This window comes from Piliocolobus tephrosceles, chromosome 1, assembly GCF_002776525.5.
Source record: "Piliocolobus tephrosceles isolate RC106 chromosome 1, ASM277652v3, whole genome shotgun sequence".
In the NCBI taxonomy this organism is placed as follows: Eukaryota; Metazoa; Chordata; class Mammalia; order Primates; family Cercopithecidae; genus Piliocolobus; species Piliocolobus tephrosceles.
In genome coordinates, this window is record NC_045434.1 from 210,345,062 (window position 1) to 210,361,744 (window position 16,683).

The 16,683-nt window shown below is 49.6% G+C and overlaps 1 protein-coding gene across 1 annotated transcript in view; it reads right to left on the bottom strand.

Annotated features, from left to right (window-relative positions):
• DISP3 (dispatched RND transporter family member 3) overlaps positions 1 to 16,683 on the bottom strand; it is a 63,185-nt gene that overhangs the window by 36,523 nt on the left and 9,979 nt on the right. The window contains exons 2-3 of the mRNA XM_023191985.1: positions 4,890 to 5,985; positions 4,114 to 4,333 (exon numbers count right to left, since the gene is read on the bottom strand). Coding sequence (XP_023047753.1) covers positions 4,114 to 4,333; positions 4,890 to 5,982 — 1,313 coding nt within the window. The 5' untranslated portion in view covers positions 5,983 to 5,985. The remainder of the gene's footprint in view (positions 1 to 4,113; positions 4,334 to 4,889; positions 5,986 to 16,683) is intronic.

Below are 16,683 nucleotides of genomic sequence, written 5' to 3' on the forward strand. Positions count from 1 at the left end.
TGTCTCAAAACAAAAACAAAAACAAAAAACTAGCTGGGCATGGTGGCACATGCCTGTAGACCTAGTTACTCAGGAGGCTGAGATGGGAGGATTACCTGAGCCTTGGAGTTTCAGGCTGCAGTGTGCTATGATCATGCCACGGCACTTCAGCCTTAATGACAGAGTGACACCTTGTCTCAAAAAGATAAAAATAAAAAAATAAAAATCACCAGGTATACCCACAGGCAGGAACACATGATCCTAAACCAAGTGAAAGAATAGACTACAGAAACAAATCTGCAGGTTAACCATATATTAAAAGTTGGTAAGAACTTTAAAACACTATAATTAATATGTTTAAGAACAGAGGGGAAAATGTGGACAAAATAAACTAAATGATGAATAAAATAATTGCACCAGTGATTTAGATCTATAATAGATTCAAACGGAAATTCTCAAAAAGGAAAAACAGAACAATAACATTAAAAACTAAATAGATATTAAATGGCAGACTAGAGACAATAAATAGAAAGCAGGATCAGTGAACTAGAATATCTAAACCAAAGCATAGAAAGAAAAATAAAAAAATAAAACCCAGAAAAAAAGCATTGAAAACATATGGGGCTCACTGAAAAGATCTAACATTTGTGTAATCAGAGTGCAAAAAAGAGGAAACAGAGAACAAGATAGAAGCAAATCTGAAGAGATAATAGCTAGAACATTCTTAAAACTGATTCTGGTCATCAACCTACAGCTTCACGACGCTCTGTGTTCCCAAACAGAATAAACACAAAGAAAGTACACCAAGATACGTTACAGTAAGACTGGTGAAAACAAAGACAAAGAAATCTCAAAAGCAGAAAAAAAGAGAATTTTTAATGGAGCAACAAAAAAGATTTACAGCCTACTTTTCTACAGAAATGATGGAAGTCAGAAGACAATGGAGTGACATCTTCAGGTAAAGTATTAAAAGAAAATAACTGCCCATTTGTAATTCTATACCAGCAAAAATATGCTTCAAAAATGAAAGTAAAATAAAGATGTCTACTAGGCAAACAAAACAGAGAATCTATCACCAGCAAACCTGTACTGAAAGAAATGCTAGAGTTCTTTAGACACAAGGAAAATGATCCCAGAGGGAAACACGAAATTATACAAAGTAATGAACACCAACAGAAAAGGTAAATATGTGAATAAATATAAAAGAACAGTCTTATGAGGCTTAAGTATTAAGAATTAAAATGCATGCAACATAAATGCAAAAAATTGAAGCTCAATAAATGCAGTGAACACATTCTAAGATTCCAGTATTAAAAGCAATAAAAGTGATCATATATATTATTCTGTTATAAGTCAAGGTACATGTTACCATCTCTTGGGTAACCAATAATAGAGTAATTTTAAGAATTTTGTTCACCCAAAAGCACTAAAGTCAAGTCTACAGGATTGTCACCGCTGCTGTGATGCTCTAATGGGAGAAAACAGAAAAGAGTGGCTTCTTCCCTAAGGGCAGGGGATTTGCCTCAGCAGCTAAACATCTGGGCAGAGTTAATACTGGTATCTAAAACCATGAAGGTCATTCTATAGTCAGCACCTCTCAGTTTTCCAACGCAGCCAAGTACCTTTCCTTGAGGCATCTCCATTCATTTATTCATTCACTCCCCTAACAAATCCTTACTAAGGGGTACCTGGCCTTGTGCTGGGGCTCGGCCCATAGAAACCGAACCAGAAACAATCCCAGTCTTCAATAAACTCACATTCTATAGAGACAGATAATTAAACCAGACCTCTCTCAAGCTTAAAGATGCAAATAAATCACCTGAAAATACTGTAGGCCTGGGAGAGAACTTGAGATTCTGCATGTCTAACAAGCCCCAGGTGATGCTGATGTTGTTGATTGGAGGAATGCACTGTGAGTTACAATTAAAAGACGGAGTGAGAAGCACTGTGATAAAACTGTAGCTCAGAGGGGTGAAATAGCTCGCTAGAACTCACAATAATTTGAATAACTGGGACAGGACCCAAGATATTATCTGGCTCCAAAGTCTGTGTATGCTCTTTCCTGCCTCCCTTAGGGAGAAGAAAGGGGACTATGGAAACAGGCAGCGTCTCAGTCTGATTTATGTTGCTATAACAGAATACCTGAGACTGGGTAATTTACAAAGAAAAGAGGTTTATTTAGTTCATTGTTCTGCAGGCTGGGAAGTTCAATGGCATGGCATTGGCTTCTGGTGAAGGCTTTTGTGATGCATCCTAACACGAAGGAAGGTCAAAGGGGGAACAGGCAAAAGAGACCAAACAAGAGAAGGAACCTCACTTTATAACAACCCGCTCTCTTGGGAACTAATCTGTTCCCTCAAGTGAGAACCAGCTCACTCCCACAAGATGGCATTAATCTATTTATGAGGGATCCACCCCATGACCCAAACATCTTCCACTAGGCCCCACCTCTCAACACAGCTGCACTGAGTTTTAGGGAGGACAAAGCATATCCAAACCATAGCAGGTAGTGGGCATTTAGTCCAGCCTTTCGCCAGCGTTGCCCAAGTTGGATCTTAATAGATGAATAGGAGCTTGCCTGACAAAGAAGTAAGTCAGGGAGAAGGCTCCCGGTGCAGTAACTGGCACAAAAACACAACGGGTGAGGTCAGGATTTGAATCTCATTCCACTACTGATGGGCTTTAAAATTGTGGATGACTTACCTAATTGCTGTGTCTCGGTTTCCTCAACTATAAAATGGAGATAATCATAACAGCACCCACCTCATTGGGTTGGTGTGAGAATTAAATGAGCTGGTATGTATAAAGGGTTTTGAACAGTGTGTGGCACAGAGTAAGTGCTCAATAAACATTAGCTCTGATTATTCCAGCAGTTGCTCAATATAAAGGATGAGCAGTGGAAGGAATGAGGGTATTTTGGGCAGAAGGATTCCTCCTGTGCCTGGGACCGGTTTATCAGGGTGGGGACTGGGAAAGCACTGCAGTGATTGCCCAGAAGGACTGCTGCTCTGTTCTGGTGGGGAGGGACCCAGTTGTACTCTGGGGCACACCATCCCAAAGCACCTTCCACCCCAAAGCACTGTCACATCTGTTAGCTCATCTCTTCTTAGTGACTCCAGAGGGCAGCCAGAATCATGTTATCCATTTTAACGATAGGAACACTGACACCCAGAGAAGTGAAGTGACTTGTCCATTACCTCCCTGGGTATTAGAGGCAGGAAGTGTGGTTAATTTTAGGTGTCATTGTGATTGGATTAAGGAATATGGAGAGAACTCATAAAGCATTGCCTCTGGGTGTGTCTGTGTGGGTTTTCCCAGAGGAGACTGGCATGTGTGTCAGTGGCCAGGTGGGCACCGTCCACTTGGCTGGGGCCCAGGACAGAACAAAAAGGGCAGAAAGGTGATTTCCTCTCTCTCTCTCTCTCTCTCCCCACTGGAGCTGGGACACTCTTCTCCTGCCCCTGGACGTCAAAACTCTGGGCTCTGTGGCCTTTGGACTCCAGGACTTACGCCAGCAGTCCCTGGGGTCCTCAGGCCTTTGGTCTCGAACCAAGAATTACACCATTAGTTTCCCTAGTTCTGAGGCCTTCAAATTTGGACTGAGCCAGAGTACCAGCATCCAAAGGTCTCCAGCTTGCAGATGGTGTGTCATGGGACTTAGCCTCCACAATTGCATGAGGCAATTCCCCTAATAAATCCCCTCTCACATATCCCTCTCTCTATGTATCCTACTGGTTCCATCTCTCTTGAGAACCCTGACTAACACAATGAGGAACTCCTTATTCCCTGGCCAATACTCTTTCCAGAAAGACCTCGAGCACCATCTCAGGAGAAAATCAATACCCAAAACCTCCAGGGCAGAGACTGAGATTTCCTACCTGGCCCAAAGCTGTCATTTTCACTAACCATAGCACTGATCAAGCAAAGGGGACTTCTATTTGTCAGAGTGACTGCAAGGATGTACTTGGTTCTGCCCTGATTTGGAAAGAAAGACGTCCAAAGGAAAAGATAATAGGGAAAGGGGTATGGGGTTTAAGAGTAAGAGGCAATTGGAAATCAATGTCCTGTCCAAATGCAGGCCTTTCCTGGGACACACATGGGTATGCACACATAGGATACAGCTGGACTTCCTACCTGGTAGACTGCTTGGCCAGCATGGCCACGTACGTGACCACGAAGCTCTGAAACTTAGCCCGTTGTTCCTCCCAGCGGTCATCCACTGAGTAGTAGTTGGGCAGGGGTGCTCCAAACAGGATCTCACTGCGCAGGAGAGAGCTCTTCAGATTGTCTGCAGAGAGGCCCTCATCCACATACCAGTAGAACTCAGGGTGAGTCATAGCCAGCTCCAGGGAGCCTGCAAGGACAGCGGTGGGGGCCTCAAGAGTTCAGCCGGTCAACTCCCATCAACCCTCCCTCAAGGTCATTCAGTCTCATTGCAGCCCTGCCTCCCAGGATTGCCCCCTGTCCACATCCACCAAAACTCCACCCCAGGTCCCACAACCTCTCTCTGAACCTGCCCCACCCTTCCTCAAGCCCCATTCCTAATTTACCTAAAACGAACCCTACCTCAGTCTTCTTGAATCCCAATCTTTCTCCTGTCTTCCTCTGGCCAGATTTCTGGTTCTCTATAACCACATCCTGGCCTTTCTCTAACCAGCCTCACACCCGAGCCCCACTCCACGCTTTCTCTACCTCTGACCACAGCAGAACCTCCACCATCCTTCACCTGGGTCTGCATCCAAGCTTCCCTCTTCGGTTCCCTCTCACGCTCACCTCGCACCTCAGCCCAGTCCTTTTCACCTTGCCCTCCAGGACTCAGCTCCAGACTGGGCCTGGGCCTGGGCCAAATCTCCATAAAGAGCTGTATCAAACCAGGACCTACGCCCCACCCCAGCATCCTGGCAGCTCACCCCGGATGTCTGCTAGGTCCTGGCCCATGCCGTCATAGTAGATCTTGCCGCCCCTCTCGGTGGGAAAAAAGTAGGTCATGAGCGAGCTAGGAGGTGAGCAGTAGGAGTAGGAACCCAGCGGCAGGTCCTTGAGCACCTCGTGGGGCTTCCAGCAGAACTCCCGGAAGCCTGGGTGGTCCATGATCTTGCGCTCGATCTCATGGATCGTGACCAGCCGCTCACTGGTGAAAATGTTGCGCTCTGCGTCGCCACGCGCCAGGAAGATGAGCTCGATGCGCCAGTGCGCGTGCGTCTGGGTGTTAGCACTCACATACGCATGCGAGTAGTCCCAGTGGGAGGCACCTCGGCGGGCACGGCTCTGATTGGCCACAGCTGCCACGGGGGGTGGGATGCTGGGCTGGTGCCACTCATTCTTGTTCAGCTGCTGGTTTCGCGGGTCTTCACTCTGGTTGGCTGCCAGATCATCCAGGGGTGGAATCTCACGCCGAAGTCGCCCGCTCCGATTGGCTGTGGGCTTTTGGGCCGCTGAGGTGTCCCGGGGCAGGCCTGGGCCGCGGAGTGAGGCCGCGGGGATGACACGCGGCGCTCGGGAGGCTTGCCGGGAGCGGTTGCCGAGATGCAGCTGCTGCAGTTGTTCTGAAATAAGGCGCTGAAGCGTCTCGGAGGTGAAGTCGGCCAAGTCACGCCGGTTCCGCCCCCAGGATCCAAACTGGGACTTGAGCGCCAGGGTGAGGGCGTCAAAACGCTGCGAGGCCTCATGGTTGCGGATTTCAAAGGCGTTGTAGGAGATGTCAATGTCCAGCGGTGGGTAGTAAAGGAACATGAAGGCTGACAGGGCCATGGGAATGCTGCAGCCCAGGAAGAGCACCAGCCCAGCACAGCAGGGATTGGTGAAGGCCCAGCCCAGGGTACTCCAGAAGCCTGAGGCTGGGGGCCGGGAAGGCAGGGGCCAGTGCCGCCAGCAACACTGCCCTCCTGCCCCAAGTTGGGGCCCTGGCTTCTGGACCCCTGGAAAGGCTTCACCCGTTGCTTCTTCTTCCTCCTGCCCTTCTAGCCACACATCCTGCAGCAAGGGGTCATCCTCCATGTCCATAGCCTGCAGGAGAGGGAGAGGGTCAGCAGGCTAGAGAGACAGGGAGGGGAAGGTGCCCTGCGGTGCAGTTCGCCCAGCCCTGGGTACCAACCCTGTCCACTCATAACCAAATACTAATACTGCAATGGAATTGCATCAAGCATGCATCAACACAACTGAATTTAGCCACCTGCAAAAAACACAAAATTCGTCATTTGCCCATCACCTCTCCCTTTTGGGTCTTGGCTTTCAGGGCCACAGAAAGAAGGAAAATCACAGAACAACTGCAAACAGAAAAGATGTTTCTCCTGGGAGGAGGGATTTTTTAAAAAAAATTGACCACACAATTTTCTAATGTTTGCTGCATCCTCTAACTTTAGAACTCAGGCCCAATGTAAGATGTAACTCCACTGCAACCACTCTTATTTAATGAGCAGCTGTAAAGTACCTCTAGGAGGTATAAGGGTGCAAGGGAAAGAGCATGATCTTTGGAATCAGGCAGACCCTGATTTGGGTCCTGGCAGTATGAGTATCAGCAAGGCAGTGAGCCTCCCTGAACGTCAGAGTCCTCATCTATAAAATAGAAGTGACCATTGCTGCCTCGTACGACTGTGGAGTCAAAGGTGGGAAGTACTCTGCAGTCTGTGTAGTACGTTAGTTATCCATCACATAAGCAGATTTCCTTGCTCCCCGCTGGGGACTGTAACATGCTCAGCCATTACCCAGGAACCGTGCCAGGGCTAGGTGCCTGTCACAGCACTCCTGGAGAACCCTCAGTAGCTTCCCACCCCCTCTATGGGGTGCTGCAGCTGCAGCCACTGTTTGTCAGGCTCAGGCCACTTAATATGCAACTCCAGCAACATCAAACCTTTGGGCATGGGCAGGGGCCGGGCATCTGCCTCCCAGAGACTTGAGTGCAGCAGCAGGAGGGCCTGGCAGAAGAGGGCAGGGCTGGGCAACCCGAGGACTCCAGCGGGGTGGCCCAAAGAGAGGAGGCTTTCTGGCATCCCCGACATGGCCTGTCCCCCTTGTCCTGCCTGCCCTCTGGACAGAGAGAGACTCATTATCCAGTTAGATGCTAGGCAGTGAGAGGAGGAAGCTAATTATGCTAGCGCTAGCTAATTAATGCTGCCTTTCCTATTAACATTCTCTGGAGTGCTCCATTTCAATTAGATGATCTGTCCAGGAAGAGAGGCTGCCGTCAGTCCAGAGAAAGTAAGCAAGAGGAGGTGACAGAAGGAGGGTAACAGAGACAGAGACAGAGGAAAAGAGGAGAGAGACAGAGGGGAGAGTGGAATGGTCAGAGATGGGGGAGAGACTGAGATGCAAATAGGGAAACAAAAGAAGAAACAGGAAGAGTGACTGAGGATGTAGGGGACAGGCAGCAGAAGACTTGCAAGACAGAGGCCTGGAAGGGGCGGGAATTACTCCTGCAATATGCAAGATTCCTATCAATGAGATAATTAAACTTCCCATTTGCAACGCCCTAACACGAGCCTGCCGGCTTGCCAAGGGGATGGTAACTGCTCTGAGACCCAATTTGTATTCGCACTGGAGGCAGCTCAGACTCACCCCATCTCCAAAGGGGAAAACCAAGTCTGCACGTGGAGGTGAGGCGTGTGGGAGCCTCTGCCTGATTCTTGGCCTCAGAAGAAGAAAGCTGATGGGAATAAGGTGGAGAGGGGAGGGGCCGTGTTTGCAGTTTTCTGGGAACTAAATCCATCCATCCTGCCGGTGCCTCAGCCTGCCTTGTGGGGAGTACAGTACAGTGTGTTGGTGTTGCAGGGGGTCAAAGGCCAGGGTTCTGGGTCACAGCAGCACTCCCTGGGTGATCTGAAGGCCCCTTGATCCCATTGCTATTCCACCAGGAATGCCAACCCCTTCCCCTAGGGGTCCACATTGAATTCATCATGCAAGGCCTTGCTCAAGCGTTACCTCTTCCAAGAAGCCTTCCCAGATCTGAACCTCCCCCAGCTTCCTGTCTAAGCTTCTCGCCATCCTTACTAGATTTTGCCTGGTAAAAATTACTGCGAGGAAGGGAGGGAGAGGCAGTGTAGCAGCATGTTAAGAGCTACGACTTTGGAGGCAGACAGACTTGGGTGCAAATCCCAATTGTAAGATTTAGGGCAGGCAGTGTAACCTTGCTGAGCTTCAGTCTCCCCATCTGCAGAACGGGTGGAACAGTACTCACCACAGAAATTGTCAGAAAGATGGCATACACAACAGACTGAATATGGTGCCTGGTAGGTATAAGTGCTTGGGAAATGACAGCTACTATTTTTCATACGCTACTTCCCTCCAAAGGCTGGAACCCCTAACAGATACATGTAGCAGGCTGTGTTTTCCAAAGATGGCTGCAACAATATCTGCCATCTCACATGCTTATCTCATGATGTGACTTTGACACTCCACCCATCAAGCAGGCAAGGCTGCCAAAGTCACCAGCCCACCCAGATTCAAGGGGAAGGAACGCAGGCTTTAGGAAATAAAGGAAGATGCAGCTTCCTCCTGGCTCTCTTCAGACACTCATCCTTGGGATCAGCCATGGTGCTAACAGAACATCCAAACTAGCCCCTGCAGAGGGATCACTCATAGGACTTCCTGCTGTCAACCAAGTTGACAGCCAGCATCAACCACCATGTGATGTGAGCATGTGAGCGACGTTGCTGCAGACAATTCCAGCCCCTGGTCATTGAGTAACCTCTAACCTTCAAGTCTTTCCAGCCGAGGCCCAGATACCACAGAGTAGAGCTCAGCCATTCTCTCCTGTCCTGACCTGCAGAATGCACGATAGTTGTTATACATCTCTGCACTCTGGGATGTTTTGTTACACAGCAATAGCAACTGGAACAATTGCAGTGAAGCCTTGTTCTGTGTGTGCGGCTCCATGCTCTACAGACAGCATTTGCTGGATTTAAGTGACCAGAAAATTGGGCCCAGCCACTTCACCTCCCAGTGAGAGCCCCACAGGCGGGTAGATGTGAGCTTTAAGGGGGCAGGAACTTACTTGGCTGTCATATTCCCTGCTGGCTTCTCGTGGCCTAAAACACCCTTGGGGAGGGGGGCAGTCAGATATTTGTGGAGAGAAAGAAGGAAAAGGAGTGTCCGATGAACTTGGGTTAGGTATTCAATAGAACTTTCCCCTGAACAAATGAGTTAACAGCATTCATAGCGACCTGGATGAGATTGGAGACAATTATTCTAAGTGAAATAACTCAGAAATAGAAAACCAAGCATCGTATGTTCTCAATGATACGTGGGAGCTAAGCTATGAGGACGCAAATGCATAAGAATGATACAATGGATTTTGGGGACTTGGGAAGGGTTGGGGGGGCAAGGGATAAAAGACTATAAATAGGGTACAGTGTATACTGCTTCAGTGATGGGTGCACCAAAATCTCACAAATCACCACTAAAGAACTTATGTAACCAAGTACCACCTGTACCCTAATAACCTATGGAAAAATTTTTTTTAAAATTAATTTTTTTTCAAAAAGAACTTTCCCCTGGACAGAAAGGGCAGTCAGACCCCAAGCCACATAAGCATAGCCAGGGGATATAGCTTCCTCCGGGTTGGGAAGGATCTGGAAGAGTGTGAAATGGACAAGGCAGGAAGTGGATTTGATGAATTCTTCGTCTACCACGCACCCTCCCCACCCCGTACCTGCCTTCTCAGTCCGCTCCAAAATGAAAAGTGCCACAAGGGAATCACACAAGACTGGTGGTCAACTCACGTGTCGCCAGGCCTGGCCCAGCCACCAGCTTTCTGGGTGGCCCTAGGTATGTCCCACCCCTCTTGGGGCCCTGTCTCCCTGATCTCAAAGTGGGATGGTAAAAGCCCGGGTCCTTCCAGCTGTGCCACCCCTGGAGTCTCCAAGAAACCCCAGACAGCTAGGCCATCCCACCTCCCAGTTTGCAGCCCGAGTAGGGCAGGAGCCATCTGAGAGTCCCTCGCACCAAACTGAGGCCGGGCTGGTAGGGGTGGAACACCAATGCCTCAGCCAGCACCTCCCTTCGCAGGCCCCTCCACAGCCGGTAGGATGGGCAGCAAATTGTAAATTTGTTTTCCTTTCTCAAATGATGGGAATTGATTAGCTTAGCAAGGAGCTCCAGCTGCTCCATGGAAAGGAACTAAGGTGATTCCTGCAGTAGCTGTCATTGATTCAGACAAAGCCCGGAGGAGGACTAGGAGGACTGTGGCCATGGGGGTGGAGTGCGGTGGTGTTGAGTGGGGGCTGTGATCAGGCCTTTCTGGGCCCTGGGAATGTTCTCCTTCTCAGTGACCAATGCCCTTTCTCTCTGCCTCTGTCTCTGTCTCTGTCACACACATACAGGCACACTCAGAGGTAGTCAAAATTTAAACTCTGGGCCTCGCTGGGGCCCATGAATCAAGGTAGACACACATCCACGAAACCGATCGTCCTCCTCTTGGGAAAGGCAACTGGGGCAGCTGCTTAAAAGAGAACAACAGGCCCTAGGGAGCCTCGAAAGGAAAGAACTCACCCACTTTCAAGCCCAGGCTTGTGGAAACCCAAAGCCATATCTGCAGTCAAATCCCAGGTTTTTAACAGAAAAAAAAAAAAAAAAAAACACCCACATATATATGCATTTAAAAACCCATTAATAGCAGGAACCTGTTAGGGAGGGTTATGGGTGATTTTTATTTTCTCCTTTGTACTTATCTGTTTCTAATTTTTCCGCAATGATCAGGTACATCCTTACTTTTAGAATCAGAAATAAATGTTATTTAAAAATAGAATATGTGTGTATGTGTGGGGAAGGGATTTTGCTAACAGCCTTCAACTCTTTGAGGAATTACTATAATAGGCAGGGGAGGAGGGCTCTGTCCTCCAAGGAGAGAAACCAAGGAGAGTTGGCATAGGTTGTAGCAGGAGACAGCCCAGTGAGAAAGCAGAAGGACCTTGGACAGGGAGAGTTGGCAGATGCCCTACGGGTGGGTGAGTGTGGAGGGATGGATCGTTCAACGTGCAGGAAGTAGATAACGGCCCACTGGACCCAGAAGAGACCTCAGAGTATACCTTGTCTAACGCCTTCATTTTACACATGGGGAAACTGACACTTACCCAAGGTCAAGTCAAGGAGAAGGGGCTGACCCAAGGTCATCTTATCAGTGTCAGGACCAGGACTCCCGGATGAAGTTTTCATTCTACTCCATCCCCAGATTCTGGGGGCAGTTTTTGGCAGCCCCAGGGAACAACCAGACCTGGGGGGAGATGGCTTGTGGGCTCAAAGTGCCAAAATAGGAGAGCTATTTTTGTTTTTGTTTTGTTTTGTTTTTTGAGACAGAGTCTTGCTCTGTCACCCAGGCTGGAGTGCAGTGGTGCGATCTCGGCTCACTGCAGCCTCCGCCTCCCAGGTTCAAGCGATTCTCCTTTTTCAGCCTCTCGAGTAGCTGGGACTACAGGCATGTGCCACCATGCCTAGCTAATTTTTGTATTTTTTAGTAGAGATGGGGTTTCTTTTTCTTTTTTTTTTTTTGACACAGAGTCTTGCTCTGCCGCCCAGGCTGGAGTGCAGTGGCTGGATCTCAGCTCACTGCAAGCTCCGCCTCCCGGGTTTACACCATTCTCCTGCCTCAGCCTCCTGAGTAGCTGGGACTACAGGCACCCACCACCTCGCCCGGCTAGTTTTTTGTATTTTTTAGTAGAGACGGGGTTTCACCGTGTTAGCCAGGATGGTCTCAATCTCCTGACCTCGTGATCCGCCCGTCTCGGCCTCCCAAAGTGCTGGGATTACAGGCTTGAGCCACCGCGCCCAGCCAAGAGATGGGGTTTCACCATGTTGGCCAGGCTGGTCTCGAACTCCTGATCTCAAGCAATCTGCCTGCCTCGGCCTCCCAAAGTGTTGAGATTACAGGCGTGAACCACCACACCCAGCTGGGAGAACAATTTTTGAAGTTGAAGAGAAAAGCTAATCTTCAAGTCACAGGCCAGATGGACTTCCCCATTTGGACAGAATGGGGCTTTTGTGGGAGGTGGTGTTGCCTCAGAAACACTCCCAGCCCCCTGCCAGGCCTCACTCTTCTCCAGAGCAAGTGGAGTCCCCAGGGATGTGAACCCATGCCAGAATCTCCCTGTGTTCCTGTTTATAACTTCCCTGCTCTGGCAAAGGTTGACAGAACCCTCCTTCTCCATTCCCCCATCCCAGCCAGACTATTAAAATGTAATCAAAAAATCACATTAGACATGCAGATATGACTTAAAATACGTATATGTATATACAATTTAACGGCAATTAGGAGCTAATCAGCTTTTTCTTCCTGGCTCAGGGTGTTTTGCCTTCCCCAGTTTAGCTCTGGTCCTTGAACATCTTGAGAACTTTGATTCTCTTACCCTTGGGTTGAGAGATTTGGGCAGAGGCTCAAAATGAGTTATTTTGAGTTGAACAGCTCCAGAGAAGGGAGGAAAGAAAAGACGAGGCCTTGGTGCCTCCCAGGCATCATTGTCCTAAGTCCTGATACTCCATCTTCTGAGAATCCCTCGCTCTCTGGATGCCCCAGCTATGTGCCAGGCATCAGAATCCCAAACCTTTCCCCGAGACCTGGATACTCTACCTAGGCCAGGAGGCTGGAGAGGCACTGGAGATGTGGTGGTGAAACTGGGGCAAAATCACACACATGGAGTGAAGTCAAAAGTCTAGCTAGTTCAATGAAGAAACTCTGACACCCATTAAGACCATCATAATAATTAACTCTGCATCTACCATGTGCCCAGTACTCCTTATCCATCCTGTCATCCTCACATCAGCCCTGCAAGGACTCTAGGGAAGGCATTATAAGCATCCATTTTTTACAGAAGCAAAATCAGAATCAGAGAGGTTAAGTGACTCCCTGGTGGTCACACAGCTACTAAGGGGCAGAACTGGAGTTTGAACCTCAGGTCTATTGATCCTAAAGCCCAGGCTCTTTGGGCCATACTAGGTAGCTTATGAGCTCTTTGAAAGCTGAGATGTCAGTACTCGTGGAAGAAACCCATTGCCTTTTAGCATTAGCAAGCTTGCACCATCCCCATAAGACTGGAAATCACTTGGGGTCTAGTAATTCTGCTTTCAGTAGGCGGCAACTCAGGGCATAATGTAAAGGAAGTCTCCCACCAACCTCACAAGCTTGGCCTTCCCTTCAATGGGTCACGGGTGTGATGGTTAATTCTATGTATCAACTTGACTGGGCTATGGGGTGCCCAGATATTTGGCCAAACATGATTGTGTGTGTGTGTGTGTGTGTGTGTGTGAGAGAGAGAGAGAGAGAGAGAAAGATTGTGTTGGGTGGGGGCTCTGTGGCGAGCCTGTCCAAGCCCCCCATTTCTCAGAGAAGGTCCGGCTGCACAGATGGAGTGGATAAAGGATGACTGGCCTCCTGGGGCTGACAGCTGGTGAGGAAACTGTGGGCGCTGACTTGTAAACCCAACGGCTCAGTATTTATCAGGCAAACAAGCTTTGCCTGGGTCAATATATTACCGAGGAAACATCCGAGCCAACATCACAGGGATCCAACGTTCATGGGCACAACAGCCACTATTACTTTCCCTGTTCTGTGTCCCCTCTCTAGTGAGCTCAGTGGGACAGAACTGGACCCCCTAACACCAAGAGGGAAATCTGTAAAATGGGGGTGGCGATACTGCTCCCCTGCCGAACCAGGGCAGCTAGTATGATTATTAACTTCTTAGCCAGCCAGAGCCCAGGTCTGGCCCGTGCTGCAGGCAGGTCCACAAGTCAACTGGAGCGGACTCCTTTATTCTCTGCCCCAAAGATCCTTGGACTTTAATGTGAGAGTCACTAGGCATACTTGTTAAAGTGCAAATTCTACGGTGACACCAGGTCAGATTCTGAGGAGGTGGGGCCCAGGAATCTGGGTTTGGTTTTGTTTGTTTTGAGATGGGGTCTCACTCTGTCGCCCAGGCTGGAGTGCAGTGACACTATCACGGTTCACTGCAGCCTCGACCTCCCAGACCCAAGTGGTCCTCCCACCTCAGCCTCCCACGTAGCTGAGACTACAGGTGCATGCCACCACACCTGGCTGTTTTTGTTTTCTGTTGTTAATTTTTTGTAAAGATGGGATTTTGCTAGGTTGCCCAGGCTGATCACAAACTCAAGCGATCTTTCTGTCCCACTCTCCCAAAGTGTTGGAATTACAGTAGGTATCAGTCACCGTGCCCAACCTGGAGTCTGTATTTAAACCACCTCCCCAGGTGATTCTGATACAGGGGGTCCAGAAGCATTCTTGGAAAACCCTTGCTACCCTGGTCATCCTCCCCTGTTCCCAGTGGCTCCCTCCAGCAACAGATTCGGCCTTTGGCCTCCCCGCACCCTCCACTGTGACTCACATGTGTCCCTGGAGGTTCAGGGAATGGACTCAGGCTGTTGTGTCTCTAGCCGAGGCTCACTCCTCAGGCTGTCTTTCCCTCTAGCCATGGGGAGGGAAGATATGATAGCATTTGGGCCGGCCAGACAGGGGGATACAAACAGCACACCCAGATCTGCCAAACGGCTCTTCTTGGTAATGCCAGATAGTAAAACGAAATACAAGTCCAAGGGCTACCATCTGCCAGGCCCCTTACACGGGGACTGGGTGGGGAGTTTACCATCCACTGAGCACTACTGTGTGTCTGGCACATGGGAGCTGTTTTATTTATTTATATCACGTCTGATCCAACCCCTGCCCTACAAACCTGCTTGTAGAGCTGGGCTGGACTGGAGCCTCTGGAGGCAATGTCAGAGGAGGCTAAAATGCCATCCTTTTAGCCACCGTGCCCTGAGGCCAAAAGGAATTCCACCAACTAACCCTCTCGGGCCACCTCCTGCTCCTGCCTGCACAACTCAGGCCTCACCTCCAAGACCCATCAGCGCTGGATCCTGGAGCCCACAAAGCAGCCTTGGCATCACTGAGGAAAAGACAACGAAAGCTTAATAAAACCAGCAATACGGCTAGGCACAGTGATTCACGCCTGTAATCCCAGCACTTTGTGGGGCCAAGGCGGGCAGATCACCTGAGGTCAGGAGTTCGAGATCAGCCTGGCCAACATGGTAAAACCCCGTGTCTACTAAAAATACAAAAAATTAGCCAGGCGTGGTGGCAGGCGCCTGTAATCCCAGCTACTTGGAAGGCTGAGGCAGGAGAATTGCTTGAACCTGGGAGGTAGAGGTTGTAGTGAGCCAAGATTGCGCCATTGCACTCCAGCTTGGGCAACAAGAGCGAAACTCTGTCTCAAAAAAGAAGCGAAAACAGGCCAGGCGCAGTGGCTCAAGTCTGTAATCCCAGCACTTTGGGAGACCGAGGCGGGCGGATCACGAGGTCAAGAGATGGAGACCATCCTGGCTAACATGGTGAAACCCTGTCTCTACTAAAAATACAAAAAAAAAAAAAAAAGAAGAAGAAGAAGAAAAGAAAAAATAGCCGGGCGTGGTGGCGGGGGCCTGTAGTCCCAACTACTGAGGAGGCTGAGGCAGGAGAATGGCCCAGGAGGTGGAGCTTGCAGTAAGCCAAGATCGCACCACTGCACTCCAGCCCGGGCAACAGAGTGAGACTCCATCTCAAAAAAAGAAAAAAAAAAATGAAAACAAAAACAAACAAACAAAAACCCCAGCAACACTTACAGAACCTATGAAATATGACCAGGTTCCCAGATGCCCCTGGCCTGACGGGTCAGCAGGTTCTTGGAAACCCTCACTGCAGGCCTTGGCCAACCCATCCAGACTGCCCCCACCCCCCCTCAGTCCCCAGTCCTGGGTGTGTGAGGCTGGAGACCACAGTTGCCAAGTACAGAGGAACCTCTGGGCCCAGCAGCCAGTCCAGCACCCCAGCCCCTAAACTGCTGGGTTAATAAAAAAGAAAAAGATCCCAACGATATATGACCAATAACTATGGCCATAAAAGCCAAATTGGATTTCTTCCTGGCTGATGAGCTCAGGGCCCTTTTCATTCTGAGACGTGATTAACAAATATGTAAAACAATTCCCCCACATCTCGTCTTGGGATCTTGCTGCAAGTTCAAGCTTGGAGGCAAGGGAGGTGGAGGAAGCAGGGGATCTGTGCCTGGAGCAGCAGAAGTGGCCCCTGGCCACTGGCCTGCGGTGTGACCTAGAACAAGCCACTTAACATCTCTGGATAGGTTGTTTAGAGAGCGGGAGGAGACGCTCTCTAAATCCTCTGCCTCTGATTCTTAGTCACCACCCAGTTGGGGGAGGCAGAGCAAGGGGAGCTGGATGCTGGGAGAGGCTTCCCTTCACCTCTCTGCAGAGTAACTGGAGGGGGCAGCATGCAGGGGTCCTGCTGTCTTTGGAGGGGAGCAGGCACAGGAGCCTGGCCAAGTGGCAAGAACAGCTGAATCGCCAATAGCCATGTACTGGGTGCCATCAGCTTTGCTGGGACACACCAAGGTGGTCACCTGCCAGTTCCTAGCCCTGGGGAAGGCTTGGGAGACTGCAATCCCTCCGGCAGCCCCAGCATACCCAGACCACAATTTGTGGGTCGCGAGATGTTGCAAAACTCTTCTTTGCCCCACAGCACCCAAAGCGAAGCTGGAGGACACATCAGAAGCTAAATGTGCTCAAACCTGCTGAGGGGCCGCCATAAGGCACTTGGGATGGAGCTCTGGGAGAGGGCTGTACCCACAGCCTCACTGCCTGGGAAGGAAGAGAGAATCTTAGAGCAAATATCTTTCCCTCTGAGAACTTGGGGCTCCCCCATCCCCTGCTTCCTGGGCC